General features: G+C 44.6%; 1 protein-coding gene across 5 annotated transcripts in view; it reads left to right on the top strand.

Annotated features, from left to right (window-relative positions):
• The window catches only part of EVC2 (EvC ciliary complex subunit 2), a 149,957-nt gene that overhangs the window by 34,683 nt on the left and 90,403 nt on the right, over positions 1 to 24,871 (top strand). For all 5 annotated transcript variants that reach the window (XM_065914640.1, XM_065914639.1, XM_065914643.1 and 2 more), the window contains exons 8-9: positions 8,240 to 8,374; positions 11,018 to 11,157. In XM_065914640.1, the coding sequence (XP_065770712.1) occupies positions 8,240 to 8,374; positions 11,018 to 11,157 (275 nt within the window). The remainder of the gene's footprint in view (positions 1 to 8,239; positions 8,375 to 11,017; positions 11,158 to 24,871) is intronic.

Raw genomic sequence — 24,871 nt, 5'->3', positions numbered from 1 at the left:
CTCCCCACACTGCCTCTGCTCTTCAAGTTCTCTTGCCCACGCAACTGATTAAGGAGGGAAAGATCTCAAGGTGGAGATTCAGAGAAGGTGGAGGTTGGAAGAAGAGTAGGAGGGAGGTGGCCTGTCTTAGCTGTTCTACTTCATGAAGTAGGAAAGGGAGGGAGGGAGGGAGATTTTGATTGGGAGAATGAGTTAGTTCTGTTCCTGCCTTTTTTAGAACATTGATCTTGCCTGCCTAAAGTTATGTCCCAGTATTTTTTTTTCTGGTTCTCATCCATCATGTAAGCAACTTCTACCATGGTATGGGAGGTTGGGACTAAAATTGTGTTTAGAAAACCAGACAGCCCCCTGAATGGTAAGTGGTCTGATGTACAAGGGGAAACCACAGACTTCAGAGTCAAACAGAGCTAGCTGTGTTGCTCTTTAGCTGTGGACTTTGACTAACTATTTGAACTCTCTGCATCTCCATTTATCTCTCAATGGAAAGGGAATAATACATCCCCCATCAGATGAAGATTGGTTGAATGAGATAAAGCACTATCACACTTTGTTCGTTTCCTGAGGCTGCCGCAGCAAATGATCACAAAACTTAGAACAAAAGAAACTTATTCCCACACCATTTCGGAGGCCAGGAGACTGAAATCAAAGTGTTGGCAGGGTTTTGCTCCCTTCGAAAGCTCTAGGAAAGAATCCTTCCTTGTTTCTGTCTAGTTTCAGGTGTCTCTTGGAAATCCTTCCTCAGCTGTAGCTGCATCACTCCCATCTCTGCCGCCATGATCACATGGTCTTTTCCCCGTGTGTGTCTGTCTCCAAGTCTCCATCTCCTTGTAATGATACCATCACTGGGTTCAGGATCCACCCTAATCCAGTATGGAGTGGGCTTCCTAGGTGGTGCTAGTGGTAAAGAATCCACCTGCCAGTGCAGAAGACCTGAGACGTGGGTTTGATCCCTGGGTCGGGAAGATCCCCTGGAGTAGGAAATGGCAACCAATTCCAGTATTCTTGCCTGGAAAATTCCATGGGAAGAGGAGCCTGGCAGGCTGCAGTCCATGGGGCTGCAAAGAGTCAGACAGGACTGAGCGACCCAGCACAATCCCATATAACCTCATCTTAACTTGATCATGTCTACAAAGACCTTATTTCAAAATAAGGTCACATGCAGAGGTCCTGGGGGGTAAGACTTTAGTATATCTTTATGGACGACACAATTCAACCCCCTACAGGCACCTAACCCAGGGAATGGCATATTGTAGGTGACTAAACGTCACTAATGTCCTTCACCTCTCCATTCTTCTCCCTACAGCTGGAAAGAAAAAAAAAATGTTTGCCTTCTGTGAAAGAAAAAACCTTGAAAATAGATCACGGATATACAGTCTTGTTCTCTTTAGACACAGACGTTTTGTCTCTTTTACATCAGTATCTTAATATAAGCTCTGTGCACTGCTTTTCATATGTATTGATTTTTTTTCTTATCTGGTAGGTACACAAATCAGGGCTCAGAGGGCTCTTGCCAGCATAAATGGAGAGCTTACATTTCAATCTGGTGCTAATCAAAATGTAAGATTTAGAATCAGGGTGTTTGCCTCTGAAAGCAGAATTGGTTTTCTGACCATCTCTGATAGCAGCCTCTGTGGACAGAGGTTGATTCATCCTAGGTGAGTCGTATGTGGCAACATGCCTGTATTCAAGTTTCAATAACCATCAGGACCAGAGCTCCTGGTTCTGACATAACTTGGCTTTGATTGTCTAGAAGGTCAAGTTGGCCTTGTTCATCTGTCAGATAAATTTAACCTTAACTGCATACAGCCTGCATTGGGATCCCAGGAATGAGGAGTGGGTTTCTTGTCTCCCAGCTCCTAAATAATGTGTTAAGTGTTCCCATAATCTGCAACCATTGTTTTAATTGAAGTGCATTGATTTACAGTGTTGTGTTAATTTCAGGGGTATAGCATATATGTATTCTTTTTTAAATTTTTAAAAAGAATATATATATTCTTTTTCAGATTCCTTTCCCTTATAGTTTATTACAAAATATTGAGTATAGCTGTTCAGTAGGTCCTTATTGGTCATCTGCTTTATATAGATTAGTATGTATATGTTAGTCCTTACTGGTCATCTGTTTTATATAGATTAGTATGTATATGTTAGTCCCGAACTATTTATCTCTACCCCCCTCACGTCTTTGGTAACCATGTTTGTTTTCTATGTCTTTGGGTCTATTTCTGTTTCATAAATAAGTTCATTTGTATCATTTTTTAAAATGATTCCACTTGTAAGCTGTATCATATGATACTTGTCTTTGTCTGATTTAACTTCACTTAGTATGATAATCTCTAGATTCATCCATGTTGCTGCAAATGGCATTATTTCATTCTTTATTAATGGCTGAAGAATATTCCATTGCATATGTCTTCTTCATCCATTCATCTGTCAATGGACATTTAGGTCGCTTCCATGTCTTGGCTATTGTCAACTGAACATTGGACGTTGGGATCTGCAGCCAGTTTGAATTAAACTTGCTGTCGCGGGTTGGCTTCTCTGGAAGCAGGTGCTGAGATACTGTTTGAGTGTAGCGCAGTAGCCAGTGTGCAGAAGAGTTAACCTAGCCGGCCTGAGGTGGCTGTCCTTAGAAAGGCCAGCTTACAAGGTGAGCCTTTGACTGGCATTTGGGAACCTGGATTTCAGGACGATCCTCACCATTTACTGAACTAAGAGTGGCTCACGTTGCCTAAACTGTTCTTATAAACAATATATTTTATGTTGAAAATGTTTTGATTCCTTCTGGGAGCCTGGAATTTTGGTACATGCTTCCCAGGTGCCACTAGTGGTAAAGAACCCGCCTGCCAGTGCAGGAGACATAAGAGCCGTGGGTTGGATCCCCGGGTCAGGAAGAGCCCCTGGAGGAGGGCATGCAGGCTACAGTTCATAGAGCCGCAGAGTCAGACACGACTGGAGGGACTTAGCACACACACACGGTAGCAGGCAGAGGATGCCTGAGTGACTAGTCCTGAGTAAACACCTAAATGCGTGCATGCCTGTGTGCTCATTTGCTCGGTCGTGTCTGACTCTTTGTGACCCCATGGACTGTAGGCCAACAGGCTCCTCTGTCCATGGAATTTTCCAGGCAAGGACACTGGAGTGGGTTGCCATTTCCTTCTCCAGGGCTTGTTGTTGTCCAGTCACTAAGTCGTGTTTGACTCTTTGAGACCCCTTGGACTGCAGCACACTTCCTGTCCTCCAGTGTCCCCAGACCTCCACCCCCTCCTCTTCTCCAGGGGTACCAAGTCGCAAATGAGTTTCTCTAGTGGACAGCATTCCACCTGGGTCATCACACTGATTGCTGGAGGAATTAAGTCTGTCCTGTGTGACTCTGCTGGGAGAAGATGCTGAAAACTTGCTCCTGGTTTCCACCAGACTTCTCCCCACGTGCCTTTTCCTATTGCTGATTTTTCTTTGTATCCTTTCACTGTAATCATAGTGATTACATAGGGTGAGGATGACTATATACTGAGTCCTATGAGTCTTGATGAATCATTGAACCTAGGAGGCGATCGTGGGCTTCCCCCATCATAATCAGATCACCTGTGGAAGGGACGGGGGAGGAGCAGGACTGGGCAGAGGAAATGTTTCCGTTTTGCAAAACGAAAAAGTTCTGGAGATGGTGGTGATGTGTGGTTGTACTTAACAGAAATGTACACTTAAAAAAAGACTAAAATGGCAAATGTTATGTAAAGTGTGTTTTGCTGCACTTAAAAATAATTCAAAATCTTCTTGTAACTGGCTGAGCATGCAGAACTTAAAGCTCCTAGAAAGCAGATTCTTCTAAGAGGTCATCAGGCACACTAAAGACAGTGGCGTGGCATCGTTAGTATCCTGAGGGAAAAAGATTTTGGACCTTGGACTCAGCCAAGATAACAATCATATGAATGCAGAGTAACAATATTTTAAAACGTGAGAAATAAAAACATATTCTACACAAATTTACTTGAGAGAACACAAATATGGAACGTACCCTATCATAGTGGAAAAAAAAAACGCAAGAAAAAGAAAGGAATGGAATCCAAAACATAGTTTTTCTTTAATCAGGTGGATCAGTGGTGAAGAACCCGCCTACCAAGGCAAGAGATACAGGTTCGACCCCTGGGTTGGGAAGATCCCCTGAAGAAGGGAATGGCTACCCACGCCAGTATTCTTGCTTGGGAAATCCCATGAACAGAGGAGTCTGGCGGGCTACAGTCTGTGGGGTCACAAAGAGTGGGATATTACTTAGTGACTGAGCATGCATGCGTACAGAGAGCAGTAAAGACAGACCTCCAATGACAGCAGTGGTGCCTAGAGAGCAGCCGGATCTGTGCGTCAGAGAGCTCTTGGAATGATGACTTTAAGGAACAAAAAAAGATGACTCCCCGCAACAACTAATATCGTTAAGAAAATGGATGTCTCGCCAGGAAGAAAAAAGAAAAGCCACGAGAAAGCCCAGGAAAAACAAAAAGTTACACAAGGACGTATTGGTCCAAATTGATGTAATCTGAAACTATGGCTTGATTTTGAAAATTGACAGGGTAAGAAAGGGCACTGCATTAAAACGATGTCACTTTTAGGGATATATTCGGGGCTTCCCTGGTGGCTCAGACAGAAAAGTTTCTGCCTGCAATGCAGGAAACCTGCTTTCGATCCCTGTGTCAGGAAGATCCCCTGGAGAAGGGCATGGCAACCCACTCCAGCATTCTTGCATGGAGAATCCCATGGACAGAGGAGTCTGGCGGGCTACAGTCCACAGGGTTGCAAAGAGTCAGACCTCACTGAAGTCCGACTTAGAACACACATGCACGCAGGGGTGTATATTTAGTTACGCAGGATTGCATTTAGTTAATTTGAGCAAATATGCATATCCATTCATATGCAGTGAATACATATGTCTAATCATAATAGTGAGTCTTTACTTTTTTTTTAATTTTTAGAATTAACTTATAAATCACCACAAAGACTTAATTGTGATTACAGAATATACATGCATATAGATATGTATAAAATAAACATAAATTCTGGAGCACAGAAGTAATGAAAGGAGAGATGGAGGAGGAAAATATTGGGCCTTAGTTTCACCACGTTTCTTAGTAAGAAGACAAGAAATATTCTCTAAATTTAATGCCATAAAAATTGAGTTTCGATTTTTCAAAGCTAGACAAAGGTAGCTAACTGAATATAACTATTAAAATTGGGAGGAAGTGTAAGGAGGGATCTAAAGCCTCTAGGAGGTAACAAATCCTTCAGATTTTTAGGGTAAAAATTCATGACCTAAATCCACATCTGTTATAGCAGGAATTCATAAACAATGTGTAATGCTGATAAATTGAGCAATAACGATGCATGCGTAATTTTTAGCATATTTAAGCTAACTAACCATCTTGTTCCCTAAACTATAGAAACTAAAACCAGTATCTATTTAACTTTTTAACCCTATGGGAAGTAGGGTTAGAAAAGGGTGCAGAAAGACATATAGGACATTCGCTTTTCATTTTAAACCCTTGCCTTCTGTCAAAAACCCCTTTCCCCCCACCCCTCCCCCGCCCCCGGCATGCATGTGTTACCTTGCTTCTCAAAATTTATAAAATGGCTGAATGATTGCCCATTATATGGATAGAATAATTCATAGAAGCTTAAAATATTTAACCATTCTCCATATTGTGGAGCATTTGGGATACATCCACATTTGTTGTTTTATTTAATGTTCTTGAAGACAGTCTTATATGTAAATAAATCTTTGTGCATATTTCTGGATCAACCAACCTGTGTGTAAACTTTTTTTTTTTTTTTAATTAGAGGCTAAGGGATGGGATGGGGGGGAGGAGGGAGGGTGTTCAGGATGGGGAATACATGTAAACCCCTGCCTGATTCATGTCAATGTATGGCAAAAACCAACCTGTGTGTAAACTTTTATGTATAGCTTCGAATTATTTCCTGAGGCATGAACCCTAGATGTGAGGGGTGGGCATTTTAAAGCCCCTTGTTAAGGACACAGATTTTTTTTCCTTTCATTTTTGAGTATAGACATTTTGGTAAAAACTCTCTGAAGGATCAAAGTATCATCAAAATGGGAGACTCTCAGTCCAGGCCTGTTTTTTTCTTTTTTTTTAAGTATTTATTTTTATTTATTTATTTTGGCTGCACCAGATCTCAGTTGCAGCACGCAAACTCTTAGTTCTAGCATATGGGGTCGCGTTCCCCTGACCAGAGATTGAACCCAAGCCCCCTGCATTGGAAGCAATTCCCAGGCCTGCTTTTGAGATAAGCTTCTGATGAAATGAGTGGTTATGGCCGCTGCATAGCATCCCCCTTTCTGGACCAGTGGAGTCGCCTCGGGTCACTCAGCCCACAGGGGAAGGCAGGGCAAAAATCACATTTCATGAGTGAGTTTCACAGTCAGGCCCTCTTCTGATGACTTCGTTGGCCTTTGTTCACGTTTCTTGTTTAATCCTCAGCACACCCTTTGGAGGGCTCTCATCTCTGTCTCACAGGGGAAGAGCAAAGGCAAACAGAGATGAAGTGCGAACTTCTCTGGCTGTCCAGTGGTTGAAATGTCACCTTCCAATGCAGAGGGTGCGAGTTTGATCCTTGGTTGGGGAGCTGAGGTCCCACATGCCTCCCAACCAAAAGGCAAAATGTAAAACGGAAACTACATTGTAACAAATTAATAAAAGACTAAAAATGCTCCACGCCAAAAAGAGAGAGAGAGAGAGAGAAAGTGATGAAGTGATTTGCCCAATGCCACATGGCCATGAGGTAGCAGAGATGGGTCCCACACCCAGTGGTCTGAGTCTAGAGCCCAAGCTTCAGCTGCTGTGCTGCTCCAGGCCCTTGTCTGTGAGAAGCAGGTAGTCTGGGTCGGTCCTGGTCGGTGCCCACAGGAAGAATATAATCACATAAGGGAGAAGGCATCTCCATCTTATTAGCTTCTGCCATGTAGCCTGGTACCCAGTAGACACCTAATACATATTTGTCAATTAAATAAAAGAGCCGAACTTTGCATGAAACTCCTCTGTGGTTTTATTTGCTTTACTCTCCCTGCTGTGAGAAGTAATGTTTTTATTCCCATGTTGCAGATAAGAGAACTGAGGTTCTCAGAGGTCAAGTCCCTGGCCCCAAAATACTGTTATCACAGCTCTTTTGATAGAGGAGGCATTCCAATTCAGGTCTGTAGGATTTGAAAGCCAGAGCTGTCCTCTTGTTACTCAGTCTTTGGGAGAATTCAAAGAGTTAGTTCTTGTAAAACCTTTAGCCCAGGGGTTCTCAGAGAGTGGCCCCTGGTCATGAAGGACGGCAGCAACCCCTGGGAACTTGCTAGAAATGCCTCTTTTCAGTTCCTGCCCAAGGTCTGGTGATGCGGAATCCCTGAGGGTGGAATGCAGACCCTGCAGGTGATTCCAACGTGAGCCCCGACGTGAGAGCACGACCTTGGCCCCAGGCCTGCCCCATGCTGAGTGCTTAGGAAGATGGCAGCTGCTGCCATCTGGTATCACATTCTGGATCCCAAAGAGATAGTGGAGGGCGGGGTGGAATGTGGGGGTGTCTAGAACTTACTTATTACTTGGTGCTGGCCACTCCTGGCCCATCAGTGGATCCAATTAGTCCCAGGATGTCACAGAATGGAGCCCGGAGGAAACCGTCCAGGAGAGAGTATGCTTGGCACATTGAATGAAGCTCACAGGAGCTCTGCAGTCCACCCTGGATGGTCATTTACTGGGCTGCCTTCTGCTATGTGATGCCTCCCCTGCCATGTACATCCTCCCGAGTGACCCTGACGTCCAGAGTGGGCTCCACCCTTTATGGGTAGTGGTCCCAGGGCCGGGGGAGTAGGCAGCCTTGAGGGAAGTTGAGGGCACTATGGATTCTTCCTCTGGCCTCTGCAAACTTCTGCCCGACTGAAGGCGTGTCTTGAGTCCTTCCTGCTGCCTTAGGATTATTATATATTTGATCAGGGAATTTAACATTCGTGAGCACCTGTGATGCTCAGCACCACATGCTCAGCTCCTTGAAGTGTTTGGGCCCCTTTGACTTGCGCCCAAAGAGGTTCAGCAGTGGTCCCAAGGCAACCAGCTAATAGGTGGCAAAGTTCCATCCAAACCCAGGCTGGTCTCACTGACTCTCTCCTTGTTCTTCTCTAACTCAGTTGTAACTTGCCTTGAAAGATGTGAAGTGTGACCACTAACAGATCTGTTTCTCTCTCTCTTCCCCACAGGTTCTGCCGAACCACGGCCTCCACGCAGCGGGGTTCTGTGTGGCCTTCATTCTCTCCCTGGTGCTGGCCTGGGCTGTGCTCTTCTTCATGGTTCGATACCAGTGTGTGAAGGGAGGCATGCTTACCAGACATCAGGTGGGAATCGACACGCATCTTCTTCCAGGGCAGCAGTTGGTTGGTGGTAGGTGTGAGGTTCAAGTTTATCCTTCACCTCTGGATGGATGTCAGGACCATCCATGACATCCATGGATGCATGCTGGAACCATGATGCATGCTCAAAGCTAGGCCCTCCTGCACAGACTCTGACTGCTTTCCCGGGAGCCATCCCCATCATTTATTGTTTTTAAAAGCTCCCTGCATGATTCTAACAGATGGCCAGGACAGGATTGGGAGCCCTTGTTCTGGCTGAATCACTGAGTGCCTGCCTGTGTGGCCCACTGTGCGTTCATGCCACACCTTGATTCAGGTCCTTGTATACCCTTCATCCTCAGGATGAAGCCCAGACGGCTTAACATAGCTTATAAAGAGAGCCCCCTGTGGTCCAGCTTCACACCCCGACATCCTGCTCTAGACAATGGCTGCTCTCCACACTCACCAGGATGCTTCTGTAATCCTCCCTCTGCTCTTCAATGAGAGGACTCTGACACGTCCTGGAAGACTCATCTCTGGTCTTGCCTCTCCATGGAAGTCATCACTTGGCCACCTCCTGGCTGAGTCAGGGGCCCCTCTCTGGGTTCCTGCCCTGGCTTCTGGACCACCCTCCTCCCCACCGTTTATCCCCATCTGTGAGCTCCTCAGTCTCTGTTTTCATGTCTTGGTCTGCGTTCCCACAGAAGCACACCCTGAGACCAGGATCCAAATGCAAATAGTTTGTATGGGAAGTGATCCCAGGAAGTAAAGGTAGGAGGTGGGGGAGTGAGGTGGGAAGGAAGGCAGCCAGTCCAGCTACCACTATGGGTACCAGGTGCTTCTTTATCCCACCTGGGAACTCGGGACAGTGTAGAGCCAGCGTCAGCGTCATCCTGCCTGAAGGGAGAAAGAGAATGGGTATTGAGTTATGAAATGCTTCTGGATGAAGACAGTGGCGGGGAGGGGGCCAGGACAAAGGCCTTGTTTCTCTGACATGGACTCTGAAGACCAGAAGGAGCCTACAGGGAAAGAAGTGTAGGTGTTGGCTGGTAGATCTTGGACTCAAAGGCCCTGAAGGGCAAGGGCAGGGGTCATGGATGCTGCCTGCTGTAATCCCCATTGCCTGGTAGGGAGCCTGGCACTTAGTGAACATGTGAAGGGATGAATCTCCACCATCACCCTGCAGCCAATCAGAGGACGGACAGACGGAGGCAGGAAAACAGGGTGCTGTCCTAGGATGAGAAGTCGCTGCTGGGAGTGAGCACCCTGAGGGGTTGTTGATTCCTGCAGGACCATGGGGGCTGGATGACTCACCCAGAGGTCCAGCCACTTGAAAGAAACATTTGTGATCTTTTTCCTTCACCGCGTAGTGAGGAAACTGAGTCCAGTGAAGCTGGACAGCCTTCAGGTGGCCGAGTATAGGCTGAGACCTGGCTTCCGGGGACACCCCCACCTCTGGAGGCTGGCAGTCCTCGCCTGTTGTTCAGTTTGTTTCTGCTTCCTGGAGGAGAGACTTGTCATTGCAAAGTGAGGTCAACCCACAATCTCCTTGACAGGCAGAAGTGAAGAGAAGAAAAATGGCCCATCTAATGAGACATTCTACTTACTCTCCCAAAGCTGTTATCAATCACAGATGAGCAAGACTCACCCTGCTCGTTCGATGAAGGAGCAGAATTCATTTCTCGGAGATTAAAGGCTGATTGTTACAACCACGGGAGGAAAGCAAAGTGTGAATTTGATTTAAGATCTGAAGACTCTTGTAGTATTTTTTCTTCCAACATCACAATATGAACTCTTTCCACATTAAAAAAAATTTTTTTTTCTTTGTGTTGGTGACCAAGGGAAAAAATGTGTTATAAAACAGAAGGCAGCCTTTCAAGTTAGGTAGACCTCGGGTCAAATACCATGCGGGCTCTTTATGAGCTGTGTGAACTCTGATAATGTCATTTTCATCTCTCTGAGCTGTATTTTCCATATATGTAAAGTGGGGACATCAGCACATTTTGTGTGACATTTTCATGATATAACTCATACAAGGCACATGGAGAGAAATTCTTAAATGTTAGTAAAATTATTATGCATTTTTGCAGCATTAGTAATGTCAGAGAGCAACACAGATACATCATCTATCCAACTGAAGGATTGAGCTTAATTATCTCTGATGTCACTTCCATCTGACAACTCTATATTCTGATTAGAAGCCAACCAGATCCATGTTGTTGAAGTCCATATGCCATCTGTTAATATTCTTCTGCATCACGATGATGATGATGTTGATGGTGATATATGATGGTGCTGGTGGTGATGAAGGGGCTGGGGGGACAATGATGATGATGGTGATGGTGATGGTGATGGTGATGGTGAAATATTTGTATTAGATCTTTATAGTTATAAAGCTCTTTCTATCCCCTGCTTTGTTTTATCCACACAACAAGTCTGTGCAGGGCTACTGGAATTATGATCCCATTTCTTTGATGAGAAAATGAGGCCCAGGAAAGTGCAGTGAGGTGCCTGAGTCTCGTCTGCTCACCAGTGGTGAGGCCAGCTAGGTTCTCTGGTTACAGATCCCCACGTTCCCTCATGACTTTTCTAGCCTGTGACATTCACAGGAAGGCCCACTCAATTGTTGTTCCTGAAATTCTCCTGAAGGTTCAGCATCACGAAAACAAGCTGGAGCACTCCCAGTTCACCTCAGCTGATGGTGTGAATGAGGATCTCGCTCTCAATGACCAAATGGTAGACATTCTGTCTTCTGAGGACCCTGGGAGCATGCTTCAAGCCTTAGAAGAGTAAGTATTCTGAATCACATTATATTTCCACAGATATCATGAATGTTCTGTATCTACAGCAGCACGAGAGCAAACACTGAGTAAATTTCGTTCATTAATTCATCCCACTTTTCATTGGTCACCCAGTAGTCATAATCTTTGGAAGAAAAGTTATGACCAATCTAGACAGCATATTAATAAGCAGAAACATTATTTTGCCAACAAAGGTCCATATAGTCAAAGCTATGGTTTTTCCAGTAGTCATGTTTGGATGTGAGAGTTGGACTATAAAGAAAGTTGAACACCAAAGATTTTATGCTTTTGAACTGTGGTGTTGGAGAAGACTCTTGAGAGTCCCTTGGACTGCAAGGAGATCCAACCAGTCAATTGTAAAGGAAATCAGTCCTGAATATTCATTGGAAGGACTGATGTTGAAGCTGAAACTTCAATACTTTGGCCACCTAATGTGAAGAACTGACTCATTGGAAAAGACCCTGATGCTGGGAAAGATTGAAGGCAGGGGGAGAAGGGGACGATAGAGGATGAGATGGTTGGATAGCATCACTATCATTTGAGTAAGCTCCGGGAGTTGGTGATGGACAGGGAAGTCTGGCGTGCTGCAGTCCATGGGGTTGCAAAGAGTCTGATTTGACTGAGTGACTGAACTGAACTGAACTCAACCGAGTCATAATCAAACAACTGCCATGCCCTGAACACAATGCTTGGTATTTAAGAAAAAAGACAGAGCATAGTTTGAGCTGTGAGGCAATCTGACCTAGTGGGAAGACAAACACAGAAATGGAAGTGACTATGAAAATTTGATGAGTACCGTGCTAAGATTGGGGCTCGCTGAGCACAAAAGAAAAGGTAATTACCTCTGAGCAAGTCATAGAAATGCTTCCCAGAGGAAGAGAGATTGTAACTAATTCTTGAAGCTTTTCAAGTAGATTAAGAGAAGAAAGGATTTTCAGGCAGAGAAAAGACAGGACAGTTGTCAAGACAGGAAATGAGCAAGTTATATACATTTGGTGAAGTGTCAGTAACTCAGTATGACTGATGTGTGGATTGGGGTCTTGAGTAGTGTGGTGAAGGAAAGGAAGTGACATATTGAGAGAGAATCCAGATCAGGTGATATGACTGTTGGCTAAATTGGGTTCAATTCTTTTCTTTTTGTCTATTTATCTATTAACCTTTAAGAACTAAGATCTAAGTATTTTTATTTTATTTTTTTATTTATTGAGTTAACTTTAGTTCATAACATTTTGTAAGTTTCATGTGTACCACATTATATTTCTACCTCTGTATATATACAGAAGTAGAGTATATTTATATATATTTAATATATGTATGCTTATATATATCATTATTTATACATATATTACTTATATATGTGTATTTATATGCATATATACAGAGAGGTAGAGTATCTATGTATCTACAGCATGCTCACCACCAAAAATTTAGTTTCCGTCCATCACCATACAGTTGATCTGCTTTATCCATTTCATCTTCCCCCAGCAGCTTCCTCTCTAGTAACCACTATTCTGTTCTCTGTATCTACGAGTTAGTTTTTGTTTGATTTTATTCATGTGTTTTGTGTTTTCATTTGTTTTCTATATTCCGCAGATGAGTGAAATCATATGGTATTTTCCTTTTCCGTCTGAATCATTTCACTAATATAATACCCTCAAGACCCATCTATGTTGTTGCAAATGGAAAGATTTCATCTCTTTATGGCTGAGTAGCATTCCATTATCCATTCATCCATTGATGGGCATCCATTATCTATTCATCTGTTCATGGGCATTTAGGTTGCTTCCATAACTTGGCAGTTGTGAGTAATGATGCAGTAAGCATGGGAGTGCATGTAACTTTTCAAATTAATGGTTTCATATTATTTGGTAAATAGCTCAGAGTGGGATAACTGGATCATATGGTGGTTCTAGTCTCATGTTTTTGAGGAATCTCCAGACTGTTTTCCATGATGACCATTGTTGTTGTTTAGTTTCTCGGTCATGTCTGACTCTTTGCGACCCCGTGGACTTCAGTACACCAGGTTTCCTTGCCCTTCACTGTCTCCCGGAGTTTGCTAAAACTCACGTCCATTGAGTTGATGATGCTATCCAACCAACATTCCCACCAGCACTCACTAGATAATAGTCATTCCAACAGGTGCAAGGTGATATCTCATTGTGGTTTTGTGTTTCCCTAATAATTCATGCTATTGTTTTCACATACCTGTTATCCATCTGTATATCTTCTTTGAAAAATGCCTATTCAGTTCCACCCATGTTTTAGTTGGGTTGTTTTGTTGTTGTTGAGTTGTATCAGTTCTTTATATGTTTTGGATATTACTGCTTATTAGATATAATTGCTTGCAAATATCTTCTCCCATTCAGTAGGTTTTTTAATTTTGTTGATAGTTTTCTTTGCTGTGCAGAATCTTTTTGGTTTGTTGTAGTCCCAGCTGTTTGTTTTTGTTTTTGATTCTTTTGTCTGAAGAGATATACCTGGGGAGATATTGCTAAGACCCATGACCAAGAATGAACTGCCTATGTTTTCCACTAGGATGTTTATAGTTTCAGGTTTTACATTTAAGTCTTCAGTCCATTTTGAGTTGATTTTGGAGTATGATGTGAGGGAGTGGCCTAGTTTCATTTTATTTGCATGTGCCCGTTCAGCTCTCCCAATGTCATTTATTGAAGAGGCTATCCTTTATCCACTGTATGTTCTTTGCTACTGTGTTGTAAATTAATTGTCCATATGTGCATGCATTTATTTCTGGGCTCTCAATTCTGTCCCATTGATCTATGTTTTTGTGCCAGTACTATGCTGTTTTGATTACTGTAGCTTTGTAACATAGTTTGAAATCAGGGGTTGTGATACCTCCAACTTTATTTTTTTTCCCTCAAGATTGCTTTAGCTGTTCAGTCTTCTGTGGTTTCCTATAAATTTTAGAATTTTTGCTCTGTTTCTGTGAAAAATGTCCTTGAGATTTTGATAGGGATTTCACTGAATCTGTAGATTATTTTAGGTAATATGGACATTTTATCAAGGTCATCCTTTCAATCCACTAGCATGGAATATCTTTCCATTTATTTGTGCCTTCTTCAGTTTCTTTCAACAGCACTTTGTTCTTCTCACTGTGCATATCTTTCACCTCTTTGGTTAAATTTATTCCTAGTTATTTTATATTTTGTGTTGTAATTGTAAATGGGATTTACTTCTTCATGTCTCTTTCTGGTAGCTCATTGTTAACGTATAGAAATGCAGCAGATTTTTGTGGGTTGATTTTGTACCCTGCAACTTTATGTGTGTGTTTATTATTTCTTTCAGTTTTTTGGTGGAGTCTTTAGGATTTTGTGTGTATAAAGTCATATCATCTGCAAATAGTGACAGTTTTACTTCTTTCTTTCCAATTTGGATACCTTTAGTTTTTTTTTCTTGCCTCATTACTCTGGCTAGGACTTCCAATAAGGTGTGAGATAATTTCTGCCTTTGTGGGTGTGTGTGCTCAGTCACTCAGTTACGCTCTGCTCTTTGAGACCCCATGGATTGCAGCCTGGAAGTATATGTAATGTTTCCTGGCAAGAACTGGAATGGGTTGCCATTTCCTCTTCCAGGACATCTTGTGGACCCAGGAATATAACCCATGTTCCCTACATTGGTAGGTGGATTCTTTACCACTGGGCCACTGGGGAAGCCCCCATTTCTCCCTTCGTCTGTTAATATCTCTTTTTTATATGTTAGTGCTCCTATGTTAGGTGTATATACATTAATAACTGTTATATCTTCTTGATAAATTTTCCCCCTCATAATTATATACTATTCGTTTTTGTCTTTAAGTCTGTTCTGCTTGATATGAGTATGGCTACACACCCTTTTTGGCCATCGTTTGCCAACAGTAGCATCTTCTGTTCCTTCACTTTGAACCTGTGTTTGTCTGTAGAGCTGATGTGGGTTGCTTGGAGGCAGCATGTAGTTGAGTCCTGTTTTTTAATCCATCCAACCACTCCATGCTTTTTGATTGGTGAATTCAACTCATTTACATTTAAGGTTATTATTGACAGATGAAGACTTAATACTATAACTTTGTTTTCTGGTTGCTCAGTCTCTCCACTGCTTTTTTTGTCCTTGTGTTTCTGTCTGGTATTTTGATTTGATGGTTTTCTCTGATGTTTTTCTCAGTGTCCTCTTTTTTATTTTTTGTGTTTCTCTTCTAGATTTACGTTTTGTTGTTACCATGATGTTTGTGTAAAACTTCTCACAGATAAAATAGTCCTTCTTTTCCTGGTGGGGCTTCCCAGGCAGCTCAGTGGTAAAGAATCCACCCACAGTGCATGAGATACAGGTTCGATCCCTGAGTCAGGAAGATCCCCTGGAGAAGGGAATGGCCACCCCTCCAGTGTTCTTGCCTGGAGAATCCCATGGACAGAGGAGCCTGGGGGGCTACAGTCTACAAGCTTGCAAAGTCAGATACGACTGAGCACACACATGCTGATAACATCACTGCATGGGTTCCATCTTTTTCTTCCCTTTTTATGTTTTTGTTTTCTCAAATTATCCATCTTTATGTTGTGAGTTACAAAACTGAAGGAGTTGTCATTATTTCTTCTGCTTCCCTTTAACCTTTATGCTATAATAAAATGTTTTAAAACCTATTCTGGGCAAGAGTTACAATTTTCTCATTCTGTTTATCACCTTACTCAAACTTTTGGGTACTTTGCCTTTTTGTTTCTGGTCAAAAGGCTCCTTTCAACTCTTCTTGTAGGACAGGTCTAGTGGTGATGAACTCCCTCAGCTGTTGTTTGCCTGAGAAAGCCTTTAATTTCTCCTTCATATCTGACTTATAACCTGGCTGGATGGAGTATTCTTGGATGACAGTTTTTATCTTTCAGTGTTTCGAGAATGTCATTCTGCTCCCTCCTGGCCTGTAAAGTGTCTGCTGAGAAGCCTGCTGATAGCCTAAGGGTGGTTCCCTTGTAGGTTGCTGTCCTTTTTACCCTGGCTGGCTTTAAATTTCTTTCCTTGTCATTGACTTTTAGCAATTTTAATATAATGTGTCTTGGAGAAGGTCGTTTTGTATTGAGGTAATTAGCTCATAGGCCTGTATATCTAATTCCTTTCCGAGCTTTGTGAATTTTCAACTTTTATTTCTTTAAATAAACCCTCTGTTCCTTTCTTCCTCTCTTCCCTGCGATACCTATCACCCTAATGTTACCCTTCCTAAACGAGTTGACTAACTCGCATAGAATTTCCCTCCTTTTTAGCATCTCATTTCTCTTTCACCTTCTTACCGGTATCATTTCTAGATTTCTATTTTGGGGCTTGCTAATTCCCTCTTCCATGTAGGCTGCTCTATTTCCAATGTTTTCTAATGCATTATTTACCTTGCGTATGTGTTCTTCAGCCCCAGGACTTCTGCCTGGTTCTTTTTTTGAGTTTGGTGAAGTATTCCTCCTGTTCATTAATTTTGTTCCTCGGTCCACTGAACTGCCTTTCTGAGTTTTCTTGCAGCTCGCTGAGTTTCTTTATTTTGAATTCTTTATATGTTAGACCTCAGCATTCCGTGACTTTGACTTTGGTTTCTGAAGAATTGTTATTTTCTTTCTGTGCCACATTGTTTCTGCGGCTCTTCATGGTGCTGGGTGAGTTGTTCCTCTGCCTTGAAGTAGCAAACATCTTTTTGACCCATTCTGAGCTGCCTCTAGTTGTCCTTAAGAATGAACACTTTTCATCCTTCCCAGGTGGCACTAGTGGTAAGGAACCTGCCAATGCAACAGAAGTAAGAGGCGCGGGTTCAGTCCCTGCATCAGGAAGATCCCCTGGAGGAGGGCGTGGCAACCCCCTCCAGTATTCTTACCTGGAGAATCCCCGTGGACAGAGGAGCCTGGCGGGCTACAGTCCACTGGGTTGCACAGTCAGGCACAACTGAAGCGACTTAGCAACAGCAATAGACCACAGTCCTCCGCTGCCTTGTCAGAGGTGTGGCCCCATGTCCTCATCATTACACCTTGTGCCTTCTGCTTACTTGGCGCCTTGCTGTTGCCAGCATCGCTGGTGCTGCTACCAGGAAGAGGGGCTCTTCTGCCACCTCTGGGAACCCCTGAGTTGCAGGCTCAGCCACCACAGGGGGAGGGTTAGGGTGGGAGGGAGCTGGAGTCACATGGGCACCTCTAGCATGTCCCGTGTTATAAGGTTTATGGACTCTGCCGCTGAGGGTAGAGAGCTCGGGGACCAGAGTCGTGGGTAACTCAGAGGCTGGAGGGGCAGGGTCCCAGGTCCACGGTCATTGCCCAGTTCCCTGTAGCCGTGGGCACCCCTGCAGCCAGGCTGTCCTCGTCTGTGCCACCTCTCCTGGTGCTCCAGGGCAGTGTGGGGCTGGGGCACCTCTGCCTTGGCTGGGGAGACCAGGACTGCAGGCATCAAGTCTGCTGTTCCCCTGGGTCTGCCTCCTCTGTCTGTTCCTATGTGTCCACCTTTAGATGTACAGATGTGTGGAATTCTCTGACATACTGTTAGGCGGAGACACCTTGTTGCCTTGTGGTTATTTGGTGATAAATTGAAGGGGGAGGCAAAAGGGAGTGTCTCACTCCCAGCATCACCATGATGCTGATGTCCTCCACCACATCCATTTAGTTTTGTTTATTGAACAAATAACCTAGAGTGTTTTGCCTGCGTGTGTGTTAAGTTGCTTCAGTCGTGTCTGACTCTTTGCAACCCCATGGACTGCAGCCCACCAGGCTCCTCTGTCCATGGGGTTTCCCAGGGAAGAATACTGGAGTGGGTTTGCCATGCCCTCTTCCAGGGGATCATCCCAACCCAGGGATTGAACCCGTGTCTCTTACATCTCCTGCATTGGCAGCTGGTTTCTTTACCACCAGCACCACTTTGGGAAGCCCTTCTAGTGTTCTGTGTATGTGTAATTGAACATAGAGCCAGGCATGGTTCTAAGAACTTTACAAATATGTGTAATCCTCATAAGAACCCTAGGAAGCAGGTGATGCTCTTTTGCCATCTTACAGATGAGAACTTAAGGTTTAGGGGCTTGCCCCAGGGTGCACGGTAGTCAGTGAGAGGACAGGTTTCAAACCCACTCAGTTTCTCCGGGCCTGGCACATGGGTCACAGTTGGCTGGCTGACTGTCACTCAGCCCCATAGGGTCCTGCTCAGTTACAAGCTCAGAGGCAAAATCGAGCAGCTGTGTGATCCTGTCTCCTTGGAAATGGGTGGCTGATAGAGATGGACCCAAGATCCAACCAGAAACAGAGTGTGGCCTCCTTATCTTTAGAGGGACCATTCATTGCCTGGAGAGGAGAGCGCTGTTGTGTCTGACTCACAGCGCCTTGTAGGCTGAGGGGGTTTTCTAAGCAGAGAAGGACTTTCCTCCTGCTTGAAAGTGGGCTCCTTCCCAGCTGAGTGAGTGCATTGGTGCAGGCCAGGTTGCCAGCTTCACGAGTCCCAGGCTGACTCCACACCCTGCTGGAGTCGGGCCTGCTAATCCATTTCTGGGTGTCAGTGTTGTGACCATTCAGATGTGGTCCTTCATTTTAGCTTAATTCCCTAATCAGAATGCCGAGGGTTACAAATTAAAATTTGCCACACTGTCCGAGAGGGTGGAAAGGGAGAAAGGGGCAATTACTGGCAGAGATTTGCAAGTATCTCTAATGATATGGCGCTAGTGGTATAGAGCCTGCCTGCCAGTGCAGGAGACATAAGAGACACGGGTTCGATCCCTGGGTTGGGACGATCCCCTGGAGGAGGGCATGGCAACCCACTCCAGTATTCTTGCCTGGAAGATCACATGGACAGAGGAACCTGGCAGGCTACAGTTCATGGGATCGCACAGAGTTAGACACTACTCAAGCGACTTAGTACTAATGATATTAAGTGATAGGAGGAGGTGATTATTAATGTATTTCATAACTAACCCTAACTAAAAGTCTATTTTCTTCCAAAACATGAAAATGACTTGAGTGATTTGGTTTGTGTGATCAGCATTTAGATGTTTAATTTTGCAAATAGATAGGGCTCCAGCCCCTTCTGACCTGAGTAATTAGTGAAGTCCTATCCAGCCTCTTTACCCCAACACTGAAATTATATCTCAGAGATAGAGTTTTGGGTGAAGTGGAAAAGAACAGCTTTATTACTTTGCCAGGCGAAGTGGGCCATAGTTGGCTAATGCCCTCAAAACTGTGTGTTCTGAGCTGGAGTGGGTAGGGAGGAGTTTTCTTTTTTTTAATACTAATTTGTTTATTTGGGTGTACCTGGTCTTAGTTGTGGCCTGTGGGATCTTTAGTTTCAGCATGTGAACTCTTAATTGTGGCATGTAGAAACTAGTTCCCTGACCAGGGATCGAACCCAAGGGCCCTGAATTGGGAACACAGGGTCTAGCCACCAGGCCACCAGGGAAGTTCTAAAGGGAGGAGTTTTATAGTGACGGTCCAAAGAGGGCGTGATCAGCTCGTGGACTTTCTTCTGATTGGTTGGTGGTGGGGTAAGTGGGAGTCAGCATCATCAACCTTCTGGTTCCAGTTGGTCTGGGGTCTAGTTGCTTGTGGACAACACACACCTCTAATTTCTCCCAACTGATGGGAGTTTCAGTATTTGCAGAAGGGCTCAAAGATATTGTTCTGTGTATCCCTTGAGGGGGAACCAGGACTCTGCCCCAGGGTTTCTCTGTTGTTCATTTAAGGGTTCCTCCGTTGTTCCTTTAAGGGTTCCTCCTTTGTCTCCCCATTTCCTCCCTTCTCTAATCAGCATCTGTTTGAACCTGCTGTTGGAACTCAGGAAAAGTCAGGGAAACCGAACAAAATCTACTTCCTGTAATCAAGAAATAGGGGGCACAGAAAGACTTTTGTGACCAGGAGTCCCCCAGGGTCTTGCTTGGTATCGTCAGTACTATAAAATAAGAAAGTATTGATCATCCCAGCTTTGTTTTAGACCCAAGAAATGGTGGCCTGTGAAAAGCAGAGTCTTCCTTTATCCCTGTATTTTATAAATTATTCTTAGCTGCTGCAATTTGCTGATCCTGGTGTGTGAATGTAATAGGGAAATTGAGGTTCACCAAGATTTTATTCTTGTAAATCACTTAGTAACCCTGGACTTATTTTTCTCACTGGGAGCTGATCTTATTTTGTCCAAAGAATGTTTATCATTGATTATCAAGCATGACCTGAAAGTCCTAACTAGAGAACTAAGTTTTCTCCTCCCTTCCTTCCCCCGTCTCTCTGCCCTCCCTCCCCATCCCAACATGCAGTTTTTATCGAATGCCAATTCTGTTTCAGGCACTGTGGTTGGCTGCTTATTTTGGGACCTGGCAATTATTTACAAAATCCTAGCATTGCCAATTACTTTTAATCTTTCCATCTTGACTTATGTCAGGCTTAGAAACTCCCAGAAAGAAAATGTCACTCAGAATGTCAAGGGCTTAGTATGCATGGGAATCTGTGATGACCTCCCCCCAAACATAGATTTTTTTTCCTCCAGGAAATCACTTATCCCATTTGTAATTGTTCTGTGAGGTTTAGCTGGGATTCTAAATATGCTGGTGATTTGATTGTCACCTCATTTCCGAGACCCATCAGAGCCATAACTCTGCCCTGTTTTGCTGATTTATTTTTCTCAAAGAGCATTTCCTTGGTTTGCTTCGTTGTTTATCTTTTACATTGTTTATTCATAGGCTGCCTCAAACAGAGAGGATTTGAGGAAGGAATATTTCCTCTGATTTTTATCACGCTCCCTGACTTTTATAATGGGGGTGGCTCAGCCCTAGGTGGGCTGGGGTGGAGGAAGGGAGGGACTGACCACGACTGGCTGGTCCTGGAAGCTTCTGGAAGCAGGCATGCCTGCAGAGTTTTAGCTCCTTTCTTGTTCTCATCCTGACCACCGCCAAGCACCTCATACCCTGATCTTTCTTAATTCTCACAACAACTCTTAACAAAAGAAGCTGATGTTCCAGAAGGTTTATTGGTTTTGCCTGAGGTCACACAAGAGGTAATGGATTTGGTCCCAGGCCTGAGTGCTTTCAAATTCACTCTTCTATTGACAGAACAGCTTTTTAAAGCTTGAGCTTAGGTTTTTCTAGAGAGGAAAAGAAAAATAAGAAAGTAAGTCTAGGTCTGCATTTATTTCCTCTTTTATTAAATGGAAGCTTATTGCTGTCTTTTAGTGATACCAACATAACCATGTAAACTGCCTCAAAGTTTTGTTTTGTATTAAGTGTGTGTTCAAAGAGTATTTGTAAAACCAAGGATTTTAAATACGTGTACAGGCATACCAGAGAGTTACTGTGGCTTTAGTTCCAGGCCATCAAGATAAAGTGAGTTCCATGAATCTTTTGGTTTCTCAGTGCATAAAAAAGTTATGTTTCTATTATACTCTTGTCTATTAAATGTGCAATGGCATTATGTCTAAGAAAACAGTGTTTATACCTTGATTTAAAAATACCTTATTGTTAAAAAATGCCTTTGATTTAAAGTGAGAGACAGAACTTCCTCTCTGTTGAACCCTTCAAGGCCGTTGTGCGGTTATTAATTGGCCTCATTTCCATCTTGTTGTGTCTGAGAGAATACGGAGGCCTGAGGAAAGGGAGAGGGGTGATGGAACAGCCAATCGGTGGTGCAGACAGAACACACACAGTGTTTATCGGTTGGGTTTGCCATCTTGTATGGGCGCTAGCGTGGTGCTACGAATCAATTACAGCAGTGTGGTCAGAGATCACTGATCACAGATCACCATAACACGTATATGATAATGAAATCATTTGACATATTGTAAGAATTGCCGAAAATGCAGCACAGAGACAGGAAGTGAGCAAATGGTGTTGGAAAAATGGTCCCGATAGACTTACTCGACACCGGCTGTCACAAAGCTTCAGTCTGTAAAGCACAGTAGCTGCGCGGCTCAGTAAAGCCAAGCCCAATAAAACAAGGTCTGCCTGCATCAAGTAGTTTTTATGTGCTAATCATATGATGTGTTTTTATACACATACTGTGATTAACTTGATGGCAAAGATTAGGAGAAGGTGCAAGCCTCCTCAAACTGGACTCCCTGGGATGTTTTGTATGTTTGTCAGATGTCCATCTTACAGGCTTCGTATGTACACATGGAATCGATGAGCAAATGAGGAAGGCTCAACAGGACCCGCTGAGGGGTTGCGAGTGGGATTTGAGGAAGAAAGAACCATCAGGGGTGATGCTAAGTTTCAGCCTGACCAACTGGGAGAATGTGATGTTATTTCCTAAGATGAAGAAAGAGGACAGGATTGCATTTTGAGGAAAAGACTGGAAGTTAGTTTTGGACATGGCGACTGAAAGGTGCCTTTGAGACACCCAGATGACAACGTCAAGTGGGCAGTCAGCTGCGTAGGTCTGTTACCAGGTGGAAGTCCGGATGGAGGTGCCAAGTAGAGGTGGTTGATGGGGGAACCTATGGGGAGGACAGGGAGGAAAGGGAACCAGGATGGTCCCCTAAGGAATGCCAGCATTTAGAAGTCAGAAAGGTAAGAAGAACCCAGAACAGGGAGGTCAGGAAAGTCAAGAGAAGACGGCTTCCAGAAAAAAATGGGATGACGGACCATGTCTAGTATTGCCTGGAGTTCGGTCAAGTGTCTTGCTTTTGGCCACCGGGATACCATTTATGATCAGAGCAGCTTTGGGGGAGAGGCAGAGGTAGAAAACCAGTATAGGGTGAGTAGAATGGCAACAAGATGTATGGATGGCTTCTTCAAGGTGCTGTGTTATGATGGGGAGCAGAGAAATGCAGCTGGAGCTTAAGAAGAACATGGGACTGTGAGAGGGAATGCTTAAGGCTGATGCCAGAGCATCTTAGCATTCTGATGGGGACAGTCCGGCACAAAGGAGGGGAGATGGAGGGTGCAGGAGAGATCAGGGATATTTGCAGAGAAGCGATCACTGAGGTGTGAGGAGATGGGAACCAGGGCTCCATTGGAAGCACTGGAGAGGCGTATCACCCATCACACTGGGAAGGAAGACCCAGAGTAAACGCAGGCATGTGCAGGTGTGTGGTGGGAGGTGTGAACACAGCACATGCTTTTCTGAAGTTTCTCAAGTACAGGTAAGGACGCCGGGGAGGGGAAGGGTGGGAAGACTGTAGGAAAGTATAGAACAGTCCTGCCAGAGGAGGAAGTGGTTTACTAGAGAAACCCCAAAGAATTACCAGGCAGGTGGAGTGCCCTTTTGAGGCCAGGGGTCCCAGTCTGCCTGCAGGAGGCACCTTTCCCTGCAGAGACCTCCGAAGGATGGTGGTAGAGCCCAGGGCTTAGGAACTCAAGCTCAGCAACCCGACTGCCTGGTTTGGGTCCCAGCTCTGCCACTAGCTCTTGGGTGACTCTGGTTGTCTTATCTATAAAATGGGGATAACTGTGCCTGCCTCATAGGGTGCTAGGACCGTGGCCAGCCCCCTGTTCTGCATGGGAAGGGCTTTTCTGGGTGAGCAGGAGAGGGACAAGGGAAGTGTGGTGCCTCCTGTGACTGCTGTCCTGAAGTACCATCAGCTAGATGGCGCCAAGCAGCAGAAACTTATTGTCCCACAGTCCTGGAGACTAGAAGTCCTAAGTCAGTTCCACTGGGCTGAAATCTGTGTTGATGGAGCTGCATCTCTGGAAATACTCCTGGGGAGGGTCGTTCCTGCCTCTTAGAGCATCCAAGGGGCGGGGGCCAGCAGTCCTTCACTTGTGGCCACATCACTCCAGTCTCTGCCTCCAATTGGCTTCTCCTCTTCTGTATGCATCCAGTTTCCCTCTGCCTCTCTCCTAGAAAGACACTCTTGATTGGATTGAGGGCCTACTGGATAATCCAGGATGGTCTCCCCAAGTCATTATCCTTCACTTACATCTGCAAAGACCCTTTTTTCAGAAAAGGCTGCATTGACGGATTTCTGGGAGGACCTGATGTCTTTGGATGGCCATTATTCCAGGAAGTGATCAGGAAGTCTCAGGAGTATGAGGGAGGAAGTGGAGGCTTGAGGGGTCTCAGGACGAAGTGAGAAGTGGGTTGGAGGCTTCACGGAGGTGGGTCATAGCGTTGTTTCTGGAATGTTCCTGAGGGTTCTCTTTAGACAAGGGCCATTGTAGATGGTCTCTCCATTAAGAAGCGGTTGAGGGACTTCCCTGGTGGTCCATGGATAAGACTCCACCTGCCAATGCAGGGGACATGGGTTCGATCCCTGGACGGAGAAGATTCCACATGCGGCAGGGCGACTAAGCCCATGTGCCACAACTACTGAAGCCCGCACCCTGGAGCCTGTGCTGCACAACGAGAGAGGCCACAGCAGTGAGAAACCCACGCACCACAGTGAAGAGCAGCCCCTGCTCGCCCCACCTAGGGAAAGCCTGCATGTAGAAACGAAGACCCAGCACAGCCAAAGATACAATTAAAAAAAAAAAGTGGTTGATTCAGGGCTCAAATCCAGGTCTCTGACACCCAGGCTGGTGCCCTCTGATTTTCCTTGTTGCTTACAGACCATTTGATGGAGATTCTTGGACTGAGCAAGAGGAGGCTCCCTGGGAGGGAAGGGGCCCCGATCCAGGTGAGGGTGGCCTTCCCCGTGGCAGTGCAGCATCCCCCCACTGCCTTCAGTGGGACCGGGACATAAATGGTGACTTGTAGGCGGCAGGGACTCAGAGAATACTTATGGCCTTGAAGAACTGCACCTCATCACCTGGGGCCAGATGCCCTACTGGAGACTTGTGGGGTGGTGGTGGGTTTTAGGG

Source organism: Muntiacus reevesi, chromosome 22 (assembly GCF_963930625.1).
Source record: "Muntiacus reevesi chromosome 22, mMunRee1.1, whole genome shotgun sequence".
In the NCBI taxonomy this organism is placed as follows: Eukaryota; Metazoa; Chordata; class Mammalia; order Artiodactyla; family Cervidae; genus Muntiacus; species Muntiacus reevesi.
Note: the sequence above shows the minus strand (reverse complement) of the source record. Positions and strands in the feature narration are given on the sequence as shown.